The 15,311-nt window shown below is 38.8% G+C and overlaps 1 protein-coding gene across 2 annotated transcripts in view; it reads left to right on the top strand.

Moving 5' to 3' along the window:
• The window catches only part of sdk2b (sidekick cell adhesion molecule 2b), a 949,565-nt gene that overhangs the window by 610,714 nt on the left and 323,540 nt on the right, over positions 1–15,311 (top strand). For both annotated transcript variants that reach the window (XM_043714747.1, XM_043714746.1), the window contains exon 5: positions 913–1,046. In XM_043714747.1, coding sequence (XP_043570682.1) covers positions 913–1,046 — 134 coding nt within the window. The remainder of the gene's footprint in view (positions 1–912; positions 1,047–15,311) is intronic.

The following is a 15,311-nucleotide window of genomic DNA, read 5'->3' as shown; positions in this document are numbered from 1 at the left end:
ATGAAATAAATGGAAGAAATAAAAGTGTGCTACTGAATTTAATGTTAACTCTGCTGTTCAGATGCTATTATCTCGGTTGGCATCAGAGAAATCATTTCATTATTTGGAAATAGGTAGCTCTGCAATATCATGATTTGTTTTGTCACATAAATGAGCCAGTAGAACCAGTCAATAATAACTTAACAACAAGCTTTGGAAGGTAAAAAAGGTAAGTTATTCAATTAAATAATACAATATAAAATGTTCCTTCTTAATCTAACTTTTAATGATGAGCATGTCATCAAATTTTATGTGCGTTAGACAGAGTAGCATTTATCAGAACTTGAGACTGTTGGTTTAACAAATTTTTGTGAAGTATTTTATGTCAAGTATGTTTGAATGTAATCAGATCTTAATTCTTCATTTAAGTAAGAATTAGTATAACATGTTGCAATATGTAGAAATTCTGATCCGAACAGAAAATAAATCAGGATGTAATAATTACATGTTTAAGATTCCATGTTTTTAGTGATTTAGTCAAAACAAAGTTTATTCATGAAATTGCATTGTTTTGTATTTTTTTCATCAAATTTGTATTCTCATGTAATAATTACTTTATTGTGAAGACAAAAAAATCTCTGCTGGAACTGTGAGCATTAACTACCAGATTTCATTGAGATAGCAAAAGATAAATTGTGGCAATTTCACTTTAAAGAAGAAACTCATAAATCTTCACTTGCAAAAAAAAACAGGAATCTTAGTTGGTTCATAGAGTTATGAGAGTTGCTAAAACTATGACCTCCACAAGGATAATGTCTCTGATTCCAGATCATTATATGCACAAAGAACATAAAGTCTTGAAAGACAGCATGGACAGTTTTCATTTTTACAAACCCTTGTCATTTCTCATTTCTCCCTTGTTTGTCCCAACAGAGCTATTACGATGGAAAACACACTTGTCATCTTGTCAACAGTGGCACCTGACACAGGAAGATACTATGTCCAGGCAGTAAATGACAAAAATGGAGAAAACAAAACCAGCCAGCCCATTACCTTAACTGTAGAAAGTAAGTGACAGAGTGAAATTAAGTTGTGAACAGTGAGTATTCATCAATAAGCTATATGATGAATTTAAAACATTTTGGAAACCAGCATAACAGCCCCACTAATCAAATGCAAAAGTCACATTATGCAATATAGAAGCTTATGTCAAGTACATGTCAAGAATGTTGCAATAAAACATCTCAGGCCAGAACTAATCAATATGCCAAGTAATGAATGAAACCTTAAAATAGAAAAGTCAAATGGGAAGTGACACTTTATGCAAGAATTCAAACTAAACAAGAAGTAAGAAGTTAAGTTAACAGGTTGTGCTCAAATTCATCATTAATCAACCTTACATTAATATCTATGGAATTGATCTGTTCATGCACAATATTATTTTGGTATGCAGAACCAAACAAAAACTTCTATTTACTGAATAGTGCATAAATATTCTACTGAGTGACAGTGGGCTTTTTAAGAGATGGTCTTTCATAATATAATCATCAAAGCCACCTCAATGGTCTCTTAAACCTTTTGGATGTATTGCACTAACATAAAAAACATGATTAGCTTTTCATTAATTCTCTGCAACCAGTATGATGTTAATGACCTGTCTGAAATTTGTAATACCCACATAGACTTTAAGTAGTTCCTATCCTTTTGCTTCAAACAAATGTATTCATTCAAATCCCAACTTAGAACTATCCTTTTAATAATCAGTGCTGTTTGTGATGTTTTACCAAAAAGCAATAAGTGCAATGAGGCAATTCAGAACACTAAGCTTCATTAATTAAAGTAGTCAACTCCCCACTAGCAAGTTATAGGTAAGGAAGAGAAATTTAGAAAACAGCCTAGCAATTATGGAGAATGAATAATCAGTTAATTCTGAGCCAACCAAGACTCCAAGTCTACAATTGGAATACGAGGCACTTATTGACAGACAGGAATGAGCAAGTACTCACTAAAACAATCTGTTTTCAGTTATTTGTGAATTAACACAGTTCCTTCTTTTGACAGATAGGGTTATATTATAGAAACCATTTTACTCACAATGCTTTTCACCAATAAACTAATTGCACTAATATTTATAGTTGGTTAAATTCAAACGAAATGTACTTCAAATTGATTAATCAGAAGAAAGTGAGGTACTTTCCCTGGTTACCACTACTGGCACTTTATGGTGTTTGCCAGCTCTAACAATATTGGCACAGGCCTAAGACAAAGCAAAGACAAAGCAGGGACCAATCAGTTGGTTAATGGTAGAGTACTCACATGGAATGAATAGCTACACATGAGGCATTGTTTTTGGATTGCATGGTAGCAATGAACACAAACATATTTGGTCAGGCATCATTATTAGGACCTTCGGGAGTTGATTTAAATACATCTGTTCTAACTAAAAGCTAAAGGAGAAGTTCCTTTCTGGATCCAGAGTGTGCCTGACAAAAAAGTAGAATGCATGGAGTTGGTGTAACACAAAGATTAACCCCATGAGAACGGTTACTTTTTTGAAAAGAGTGCATTGTGATCCTGAGTCGACAGTGTGGTGCACTTTCTCCTGTATTGTGTTTCTGTTTTGATCTCACAGTGGCAGTTCTGCATGTATGTGACATCTGTGGAAAGAAAATAATCCATTGGCTTTTCTGTAGTTTTATTTCCCAGGTTTAGTTTGCAGAAAATGGACATTCCCCTTTTAGAAGATCAAAAAAAATTTGAGAATTAGCATAAGAGAACGAAGTTTGATGAGAATGCATTCAATATGCTACTTTCTTTCATTTGTTTCTGTTATAGGATTTGTTTTAACTTGGACTGGATTGCAATGTGTCTTGGCTTTTCACTTTTTAGCAGGTCTTGCAGCAATGAAAGGTGCTTACACAGGCATGAAACCTAAGCGCAAAGGATATGGGCTAAGTTTGTATGAAGAATGTAAATATCATCATTCCATCCTGTCTCACACTGGAAAAGATGTGTGTGAAAATATCTTCTTCTACAGTTGTTACTGCTAATATCTCATTTTTACAAGAACCAAGATATGTGTCTATTGTTGTACCAAAACAGATGTATTACCCTTTTTTATTTAATCATTAATGAAAGACAACTCCACACTCGAGTAAATAGTGAGATAAGCAAGGAGAGATAAATTCCTTTTTGTTTCACATACTCATTTGTTTTTCTTGTCTTTTGATTTCAATGAAACTGACTTTGGAATCAATGGTTTGCATTGCAAATGAAATCCTGTGGAAATGAAAGTAGAGTGATCCAGGTTGTAATCAATACAACTATTTTATTAATGCAGCAGTGCTGCTATAATGTTGAATTTCAAATTGATTGCATATATGCAGCATTGCTTCGGCTTCTTAACCAGGCAGTTTGATTGCAGTTCAGTAGCTATGACATTTACTTTAGCCCTTGGCTTGCTAATCTCAAAGCACAAAATGAGGTGAAGAATTCCTGCCCATTCCTTGTACTTTTCACTAAGTTATGAATTTTAAAGAGCTCTGAGCTGGTCTCCAGATTTCAAATGATCCTGTCAGCTTCTTACAGAATTTAATTTGCAGTAAATCTCCTTTGACTGACAAAACAGTTCAGTATTTAAGGGTTGTTCAGACAAATCTGCGACAGTTTAAGTTCATCCCATCTAAAAATATCATTTGTTCTTTGTTGTTAAGTATTTAATAAGTGTGATGCACAGAAGAATTTATGTTCTCTCCAAATTGAGGAAAATGTTATCAAAACTCAACCAAGTATATGTCGATGTGGAAGCCAGTCCATGTTGACAGAACTCCAGAATGTTAGAAATTCGAAGGTAGCCTTCAATAAAAGATAACACATGTAGGTACAAGTGCATCAGGAAAAGTGCACACACAACTTCAACATTTGGATGCACCTCAAGTGTCTTTAACTGTAAGCTCAGAGGGGATGTTGCTCTTCAAGGAACAAGATTCATTTCTAACAGTGATCGCTTCTCTCTGAACAAAGTTCAGAGCTAACCTACCTCTGCCTTCTTTCCAAAGCAGCCTACAACCTTTGCTTCCTCCCTGCACCATCGTGCTGCTGCGTTTTCTCTTTTCCTTTTTGTGCCCAGCAAGATGCTGTTAGCTGTTAGCTTCACCAGTCCCACATCCCATTTCCAAAGGCTGATATTTGCTTATGCTGTCAATGCAACTATTAACTTCTATTTCTGCCACTTGTCTCTCTCTCTCTTTTCTTTACAAATGCTTCTTCTGGCTTCTCTCACTTAAATTGATGCTTCTTAAAATGTCAACTGTAACTCAGTCATTATAATGTAGCCACTGAGTCAAGGCCTTGAAATCTGCTCAAAGGCTGACACTTTAATGCAGTACTCAGAGCACTGCAGTGTTTGTGATGCCATTTTTCAGAAGGAACTGAAATAACTCCATGGAGGCAGGTATCCCATTACCAAGTCACCCTTTATTTACATGTGCATAGTATATGACTTGGAGATGCCGGTGTTGGACTGGGGTGTACAAAGTTAAAAATCACACAACACCAGGTTATAGTCCAACAGGTTAAATTGGAAGCACACTAGCTTTCAGAGCATCGCTCCTTCATCAGGTGATCATCAGGAGCTCCGAAAGCTAGTGTGCTTCCAATTAAACCTATTGGACTATAACCTGGTGTTGTGTGATTTTTAACATAGTATATGACACTGACCCAGCGAGCTCAGAGCCAGTTTATGGAATGAACAGCACCCCTGACACTCTTGTTTTTTTAATGACATTCAGGTACTTTATCTTTCCCTCACATTCCCTCTTATTACCTGCCATCTGCCGAGGTTTCTCCCATTCACCTAATCTGTCCATATTCCGTCGCAGACTCTTAATATCATCCTTACTGAAATAATTTCACAGAGGCCAGTATTCCATCACCAAGCCACCTTTTATTTATACATAAAAGTCCTTGACACTGACTCAGCTCCCTCACAGCCAACACTCGGACAGACTGGAGGTCTGACACTCATTTTCTTTCTTTTTTTAAAACTTTCCCCCATACTACTGCCTAACAGCGGTAGTGCTTATTTTCCCCCAGCACCCGTGTTGCAGGTATTGGACACAGCAAAGAAAAACAAATATGTAAGTTCAGAAATTAGATTACTTAGTGTGGAAACAGGCCCTTCGGCCCAACAAGTCCACACCGACCTTCCAAAGAGCAACCCACGCAGACTCATTCCCCTACATTTATCCCTTCACCTAACACTATGGGCAATTTAGCATGGCCAATTCACCTAACCTGCACATTTTTGGACTATGGGAGGAAACCGGAGCAAACGAGGAAACCCACGCAGCCACGGGAAGAATTTGCAAACTCCACACAGACAGTTGCCTGAGGTGGGAATTGAATCTGGGTCTCTAGCACTGTGAGGCAGCAGTGCTAACCACTGTGTTACCATGCCGCCCCAAAGCCTTTATTTATATTCCACCACTAGAAACACCCAAGTGGCCAGCATTAAATAGTGCCCTTTTCAACAAAGGGCAATGGTGCATGATCAAAAAAGTGAAGGACACTTTTGTTTTTTTACCTTTTTTTAAAAAAAATTACCCCCACACTATCGCCTAACTGCGGAACACTTTTGTTTATATGTCAATCATGATTCCCTGATTGGGGCTGTTAGTCTGGTCCAATCAGGGAACTCATATCCTATAAAGGTCCACTTGGCTGACCTCGTTCCAATCACTATAGGGACATTTAACAGACTACTCGCCCAAGTGGACATAAAAAAGAAGCACGGGATTGCCTAAGAAGGGCAGTTGCACTTCAACGACCATCACTACTAAATAAATACGTGCAAATTATTTTTTGTCACCGCCTAAACAAAAAAAAACGGAGATAATATGGTGCCCATTGTAGGAAATCTTATCACATTTTCATGTCACCATTCAATTAACCTGCTTTCTCTGTCACACTTGTTGGGCATCAATAAGCAACTCTTCACACAACATTTCCCAACATAAGTAACAATAAATTACCGGCAATAAATATAGAGTCATGTGTCCATTAACGTCATAATATTGTAATATAATTTTAGTTTTCAGTTAAGAAGCAATTTCAGCTTTATTCAAGAGTTCATGATGTCAAAATACCTGTTAGGTTACTGTCTTATAATTTATTGCCAAACATCTTCCATCTCCCATAAAAGGAGGCTTTAACCTCTGTTGGATTTTTGGACGTGTGACTGATCAGGATAAGAGGATGGAAGTCAGAGAGTGATCTACCATTAGAGCACACCTTCATCTATGTAGGAATGTAAATTGGCAGATACTTGGATCCACATGATGTAGTCAGGAATATTGTATGCTACAGTGAGATCTGATGAAACGAGGAAAATAGATTTTTTATTACCCATTTTATTAAATAAATTTACCATAAATTTAAAGGATAGCAAGTAAATGGTTTTCATGAAAACAAAAAGTAATTACCTTCACGTCAACAATTCATCCACTTTTTGAGAATCATTATTTGGTTGTAGAAACTGTAGCCTATGTATTTCCATAACTTTCCTTTCCAGTTCAGCTACAATATTAAATGTACTGTATAAAGCACATAAAATCAGATATTCATTTTGTGCAATTGTTACAATGAAAGTCCACTTTGAACATGATTGTATTAGAAAATCTGATTTTGCACTGGATGACAGACTTCAAATAAAGTTATAGCTCTGGTTGCTAAATATGTAATGGAAGTGGTAGGAGGAGAATTTATGAAGGAATTAAGTCAGGAAAAAAACCCTACAGTTTTTTTTCTTCTTGATTAAGCCATCGTCAAGTATTTTACGGTTAAATGAAGTATTGACTCCAACGTGAAACAAGTTCATCTTCTTCAATTTGACACAGTTAACCTTTTGGTTTCTGTGTGATGATTTTGGCACCTACTCTGCAGAAAGCAATTATATGTCTGTTCCTCTCTCCTGCTGTCTCCTGGCATCTGATTTATTTTGCACATAGAGATAAAATAGAAACTTGAGACTCATTAGCCTGGGTGCTCTTCTCAATCTCTCCTTGTTAACGGCCAAACAAAATAGAGAACTGGAAGGGCCAATGTCAGAAAGCCGAGGGTAGAAGACTCTGCACTTCAGGTAGCTGGGAGAGGACAGAAAGCAGCCTCAGGAAACCCAGTTGAGTAATGTGAGCTGCCTGCATTCACTAATCTGGAACAGCAAGTCTCCTTCCCGAGAGGGGAAGAGAAAGCAGGGGAAATTAGGGAAATTAATGTTTTGATTGATTTAAAAGGGGTTCCTTATTCAGTCCTTGTTCTAACTGGTTCACAAATTTTAATCCATCTAATAGACAAGAATTACATGGGATACCAGAGAATATTCAGTTAAAGAATAACATCCAGAATATAGAAAGTAGCTGTGAACTTCTCAATAGAAACTGAAATATACCTTGAGCATTTTTGATAAAGCACAAATAGCAATTATTTAAGTAATTATAAAGATATAAGTAACACCATAATATAATGCCATCAATTTTGGTATCACTTATTAGAGTAGTGCACTGGAAACACTTTCCCGCTATTTGCAAAGTCATCACAAAACGTTAAAGATTTTATCAAAATGTACAAAATTCCACAATTTGCCTGTCTTTTTAAGCCAGGTTGACAGCAACACCCACCAGATTTCTGTAGTTAGCAAGGATTCATTACAGTCAAAATATGTGGCTCGGGAAAAGCACAGCGATTCAGGCAGCATCCAAGGAGCGGGAAAGTTGGTGTTTCAGTCATAAACTCTTCATCAGGGACATTCATGGTGAAGAGCTTATGCTCGAAACGTTGACTCTCCTGTTCCTCAGATGTTGCCTGACCAGCTGTGCTTTTCCAGTACCACACCTTTTTTGGCTCTAATCTCCTGCATCTGTAGACCTCATTTTCTCTAAAGATTTACTTCTTCACAGAAGGCACACAGTCAACTGGTACATTAACAAAGTTTATTTTGTTATTGGTTAAATGTCACAGCATACAGAAACTGGTGAGGGCAAGTAAACTGGCTTTCTGAAGACAATAGAAAGTTTTGCAGCAGAGAGGGGCATACTTCTTTCACTTCCATGGGTTGGAAGGTTTTTGCCAGCATCATTTACAACTAAAAGCTGTTCAGTGATCCAGGAGCCAATTGGATAATTGATGTAGCCTGACTATCCTTGTCATCCACAACTGGTCACATTCCACAAATCAATCAGCTATCCGTTGCTAGCCAAACCTCACTTTTGTACATAGCTCTGCATCTACAAGTGACCTCCCCCATTACTTGAACAAAGCAGCACTTTAAACACGACTTACAGTGAGTTTCAGTAACTTGCTTTTGGAAAGTGCAGTAATTCTTTCCACAATCATTGGTTTTAAAACAGCCCTTTACCAATTTCAGCCCACAGACAAAAAAAATACAGAAAATTAAACAGATACAGTCTTTACGACTCACATCCATGATTTTACACCAACTGGATTTTGGGCTTTGCCAGGCCACCTCCCAAAGGCAAAACGGAAACTGCTGCAGATGCTGTGACTATGGATCAAAATCGGAAATTGTCAGAAATATTCAGCACTATGGAAATGGAGTAACTTTAACATTTCCAGATAATGACATTTCATCAGAATAGTTCCTTGGAAAGATGGAGTGAAGAGTAATTTCATTCATCTCAGCACACAGCTAAAAAAAGACAGCATAGATAATAGACGGAGGATTTACCCAGCTGAACTATACAGCGAGTAAAGAAGAGGGCAGAAAGTTATTTTTATTTTTATAAAAACGGCATGATTGTGAATTACTACACACCAGCAGTGGCAATAATAAATTGTCAGATCTTGCTTAAAAGTTAATGGTTTCATGTTTAGGCCTGGAGCTTTCACATGATTGCACCTGTTCTGAACACACTTTCCACCCAATATCAACTTAATTAACACAAAGAAAATTGAATTTTAAACATAAATGGCATACAACAACCCAGTTTTCTGCACTATTTTGTTTTGAAAGCATCACATGAGATGCTTTCCAACTGGCCTAGGCCCCATGATGTGTTAATCACCAATGGGAGTTTCCACTAATTAGATTAATTTGCAGGCCTTTAAGGAGGCTCTAAATATTCAGCTGAACCTTATGGGTCCAAGGTTAATAGCTATGCTTTGAAGAATTTTAAATGCTTAATTTAGCAAGGAATTTCCTGCAATCTAACAAGGTAGTAGCAGATAGTGTTTAAAAATGAACCAATAAGTTAAAAAAACAATATAATAAAAAATACTTGATAGCACTTCAGCCTAAATTCGTGGTAAAGTATTTTGTTTTAAGTAGCTTATTCATTCAGACATAACTGGATGTGTCATACTCCAGGGTTAAGTTTAATTAGGAGAAAGCTGAAACCTATTACATTTTTTGCAAAATAGTTTTATCACTTTCTGAAAAGTGCTCAGATTTTGTCAAAAATTACCTCAAAGAAAAGCAACCAGGAACTGAACGTTACATTTTGGAAAATGTGTCATTTTTGAAAAATTTCAGCGAGTGTTTCTCTCTGGCAAGCTTGGCAAGTTTTCTTGTGCTATCTTTCAAAACTCATTTCATTGACTACCTATCCCACCACCCCGGCGCTCTCTCTTCTGATGCTAGCCCAATTCTATCACTTGCTGAGGCCAAAAGAATATACTACTGCCTGGATTTAAAAGGCCATTGTGCATTTAGACAAGGTATTGACCAGACCAGCCCTGCATGATTCATATTTGCCCCTGACATGGCAGGGAAGGTGTTATAGTTAGACAGTGGGATGTGACAAAATACTGTATCAATTAAGTGATACTAATTAGCAAGTTTATTGATGTTTATATATTTACATATATATTAAACAGTGATGAATTAAGTGGTAAATTAATGAGATAAATATATGTACGTACATTAACTAATAGATACCTATATATAATAGTTAATAATCTACTTTGGATATATTAGAACCACATGCAAACCAGGGAGTGATGAAATTATTTGAGACATGAGTCTCATTGCCGCCTGCCAATGAACGACCCTACTTTATGATGGCTGGTCTGAAGAACTCAGGGTTCCTGGCACATTCGCAATGCCAGTCCAAGGTGAAGTCCCCTGAGTAGGCAAAGTCCCCAATATTAGTACTATTCTGATTCTAAGATGACATGCCATCTCATCATTCCGTGGCATTTATAGTATGTTCCTAGACATTCCATTATACAGAAAAAACACATCCAGGTGGCTCCATGTGATGGCCAAACAGGACAATTCTCACAACCATGTAATATCACCTGGTCATTTCTCAGTCAAAGTAAGCTACCTTCACATTCAGCCTGTTTCTCCTGTACAGGTACACAATCCTATATCTGAAACACTCGGAACCAGCTGTTTTTGGAATTTTTCAAATTTCTGAAGAAGTGACAGTTTGACGGTAAAATTTAAAACTATTTTACCGAACAGTAGACTCACTGTGAATACTACAGGCTCTGAGACAGAATTAAGGCCTGCCAGTGCTGGGCCACACCCCACCCCACACACATCGCAACTGAGTGACACGCATCGAGTGGGTTCAGAGTTGGGTTAACCTTTTGCATGCCAAACAACCTTGTTAATGAGAAAAAAAATCACAAAAACTCCTTTGGATTTCGGATAAAGGGTTGTCTACCTGTACTTTTCCACTTTATTCAATTGCTGGTTGTCAAGTCCAATTAACCCTCAACAATTAAGCCTTAATGATCTGTTTTCAAGATTTTATTTTTAATCCTACCATTACAAAGGGGGAACTGGTGCTCCTGTTTGTATACAAGGACCTGGAGTCCCTGGTGAATGCAGACAGGCAAAATCTACTTCCCACAGGACTGGCAATGGACGGTAGACCCTGCCAATCTGTTCAAAGGTTGCCACCTTGGTTAGGCCTGATCTATTTACATGGAGGTACATGCAGCAGTGTAGGACAAAGGTCAATAACTTTCTTCAGTCTGTCAGGGTAAGTATCACCATCTTCTTTCTCCTGTCTTACAATCGTTCTATGTCTGCCATTGCACCACCTCCAACCAAAGGTAGCCACTTGCAGTATTACATGCAAAATCTTCCCTCACTCATTCTTAACCACCCAATCTCCCCTCAGTACTAAACCTACATGGCCTCTACATTTCCTACTCATTGACATGATTCCTGACGAAGGTCTTATGCCTGAAACGACAATTCTCCTGCTCCTCGGATGCTGCCTGACTTGCTGTCTTTCCAGCACCACACCCCAGAGTCTGATGTCCAGCAGCTAGAGTCCTCACTTTAGCCTACTCACTCACATGGGACACCTCCCCCCCGCCACCACACCAGTAACAGCTGTGCCAACTTTTTACTCCCTCAATCCTTCCCTATCTCTGAGCTCAGGATGAATTGTTATATTATTGGGCAGAAAAATCCAAAATGGTTGGTAAATTGCCCAACATTCAGCTTCTAACTCCCTACAAGGTGACAACCCTGGACTGATATTGGAAGCAGAGTGGTACCCAAACCATGGGTGGGTACCAGCACCCATTAGCTAAAGGGTGTCTCCCCTGTTGTGACTAAGCATTCCTCCCCTCCAACTTTGCAACAAAGCCATTTGTTTGGTACACATGCGGTGTGTCTATTCCGTCAGCTGGCAGGCATATAGTGCAGGTATAACAGTGATGTAACATAGTGATATACAGTGACATGTCCACTCTTTTGACTGCTGACAGCTGACAACCAGTACAACCTATCCAGCTTTGTATTTGCGCTAAAAGGCAAGACATGGCAAGGCAGAGAAGCTGTGAACATCCAAGTAGGGGTGGCATGGTGGCTCAGTGGTTAGCACTGCTACCCCACAGTATCAGGGACCCGGGTTCGATTCCAGACTTTGGTGACTGTGTGGAGTTTACACATTCTCCCTGTTTTTGCGTAGGTTTCCTCCAGGTGCTCCGATTTCCTCCCACAATCCAAAGATACGTAGGTCCGGTGAATTGGTCATGCTAAATTGTCCATAGTATTAGATGCATTAGTCAGGGGTAAATATAGGGTTTGGGAATGGGTCTGGATGGGTTACTCTTTGAGGGGTTGGTGTGGACCTGTTTGGCCAAAAGACCTGTTTTCATACTGTAAGGAATCTAGTCTAGATGCAAAAAATGAATGAACATCAGTACAGCGAGCCTGGAGATGCAACCTGGTCCAATTTGTGGTCAGGTTGCCTGTCCATGCACACAAAGTTCTCTTGCAGCAAGGTGCAATGAGAGGTGCTGGTGAGCTCCACAATGCAGTTTTGAAGTGCAAGACCATACTGTAAGTGATTCAGAGATGTGTCACAGTGATGCAGAGAGGCTGGCATATGTCAGATACAGAATGAAAAATCAGTGATTTCCAAGGAGTGTCCATGACTTAGAAGGCTGGAGGAGATTACAGAGATAACTGGGAGTGAATCCATGGTTAGGAGTGCATTGGAAAAGTCAAGTCTAAAGGTCAAGTCTTCAACAGCAGATGAACTGAGGCAGAGACAGAGGCATTGCTACAGCGGTTTTAGCAATGGCACAGATTTGTAGAGCATCAGATATGACCCTAAGGTTGTAGTTTCATTTAGCCTCAGAGGTACGTATTTCTGCATCACATTACTGAGTTTGATGTTTTAGAAATATTTATCTTAGTCTTTTAATTATTCATTCTCTGTGTAATCACATTAAGGAATCACTTTTCCTGTTTACTTCAGTTTTAATTTGTTTTATACTTTGAGCTGAGAATTAAATAGTGAACCTACTTCAAATACAACAGAGAAGGATAAAATGAAATGTAATGCTTGTATCTCAAAGTTATTAAACAGTTTGATAGCCTGAAAACAGAACATTGTTGAAACAGTTTGTGGTAGATATCATTGCAACTTAATTTCAAAAGACAATTGGAACCATGTGCGAAGCAGTGAAAGATATAGGACTATATAGAGACATCAACCTAATGGACAAAACACCACTTACCTCCATCTGGGCTGTAAACATCTATGGTTCTACGCTTCCAGAAGTGACTGGGGACATTTATGTTGATGCTAATGGTCTAATAATCAATTCTTGATGAATGACTGATTAACAGAATTGGTTAGTTTATTAAGAGTGTAAAATCAACTAGGAGAAAGTGAGGACTGCAGATGCTGGAGATTAGAATCTAGAATTTGGTGCTGGAAAAGCACAGGTCAGGCAGCATCTGAAGAGCAGGAGAATAGACGTTCCGGGCATAAGCCCTTCATCAGGTATCATCACCAAGCCTCATTCTTGATGAAGGGCTTATGCCCAAAACGTCAATTCTCCTGTTCCTAGGATGCTGCTTGACCTGCTGTGTTTTTTCAGCACCACATTCTCGACTTAAGAGTGTAAAACACAATATAAATTGTAAACCAGACATTATAACAAAATGACTGACTTCTGACTTGCAGCTTGCAAACCCACCACTGACTGATTGACGAGCAGACACACAACCTTGTATGCACACAGCTCAGGAAATCTTGAGAAGTGAAATCTCTTAAAGGCACTGTACACATACAACATCTCCAACTTTTCAAATGAAAGAATAGCCATTTCCAAAAACAAGTGAGGAGCCACTGATTTCTACAATCATCAGTTATATTTCCTGTCGTTCTGTTGTTTTGCTTTCATGGAAATCTTTATCTAATGCATTACCACAAAATTTTATCTGGATCCGTCATTGTACCTCTCAGTACCTCAGGTTCTTTCAATCTTACTTGTTGTATTTATTTTGTCCTTTAACATCTTCCAGCTCATTTTCAAGCTTTTGGATTTACATTCTGAACTCTAATTTCAGAAGGACCTTCCAAGGAGTTTGAAATACCCAAGCTGAGGAGTGGGCAAATGCAAGGCAGATGCAGTATAATATTGCTTATTGTGAGGTTACCCACTTTGATCATGTAAACAAGAAGGCATATTATTATCTGAATGGGTATAAATTGAGAGATGAGGATATGCAGTCAGACTTGGGTGTCCTCATATACCAGTCACTGAAGGAAAACATACTGGTGCAGCAGACAATGAAGACGGCAAATGGGATTAGATTAGATTCCCTACAGTGTGAAAACAGGCCCTTCGCCCCAACAAGTCCAAACCGACCCTCCGAAGAACATCCCACCCAAACCCATTCCCCTACATTTACCCCTGACTAATGCACCTAACACTATGGGCAATTTAGCATGGCCAATTCACCTAACCTGCACATCTTTGGACTGTGGGAGGAAACCGGTGCATCCGGAGGAAACCCATGCGGACACGGGGAGAATGTGCAAACTCCACACAGACAGTTGCCCGAGGCGGGAATTGAACCCGTGTCCCTGGCACTGTGAGGCAGCAGTGCTAACCACTAAGCCACCATGCTGCCCCTTTTTTTGAAGATTTGTATGTTGGCCTTCATAGTGAGAGAATTCAAGAATAGGAGCAGGGATATCTTGCTACAGTTATAGAGGGCTTTGGTGAGACCTGGAATATTGTTTGCAGTTTTGGTCTTCTTATCTGAGGAAGGTTTTCTTGCTATTCATAGTGTGCCACAAAGTTTTAATAGACTCATTCTATTATGGCAGGACTGGCATTTGAGAAGAGGTCAAATCAGCTAAACTATATTCGCTGCAGTTAAGAAGAATGAGGGGAGATTTCCTAGAAAGCTATAAAGTTCTAACAGGACTGGACAGAGTAGATGCAAGAAAGTTGTTCCTGATTGTGGGATAGTCCAGAACCAGGGGTCACAGTCTGAGGATGAGGTAAACCATTTAGGACTGAGACAAGGAGAAATTTCTTTGCCCATAGAGTGGAGAGCCTGTGGAATTTGCCACCATAGAAAGTAGTTGAGGCTAAAACATTTTAAAAGGAGGTGGATATATCTCCAGTTACTAAAAGGATCAAAGGAAATGGAGGAAATATGAGTGTGTCTGTTGATTGAATGATCATAATGAATGACAGAACAGGCTGAATGGCCTCATCCTGTTCTGACTTTGTTTCTATATGTCTTAGGGCAAAAGTGATCAAAGGGTATGGGGAGAGAATGAGAACAGAGTCCTGAGTTAGATGATCAGCCATGATCATATTGAAGTGGAGTAGACTCAAAGGGCTGAATGGCCTACTTCTGTTACTATTTTCTGTTTTTATGTTTCCATGTTTTTAATCAAAGATTTGTTGTGGTTTTGTTCGCCGAGTTGGGAATGTGTGTTGCAGACGTTTCGTCCCCTGTCTAGGTGACATCCTCAGTGCTTGGGAGCCTCCTGTGAAGCGCTTCTGTGATCTTTTCTCTGGCATTTGCAGTGGTT

This window comes from Chiloscyllium plagiosum, chromosome 24 (genome assembly GCF_004010195.1).
Source record: "Chiloscyllium plagiosum isolate BGI_BamShark_2017 chromosome 24, ASM401019v2, whole genome shotgun sequence".
NCBI classification, from domain to species: Eukaryota; Metazoa; Chordata; class Chondrichthyes; order Orectolobiformes; family Hemiscylliidae; genus Chiloscyllium; species Chiloscyllium plagiosum.
Note: the sequence above shows the minus strand (reverse complement) of the source record. Positions and strands in the feature narration are given on the sequence as shown.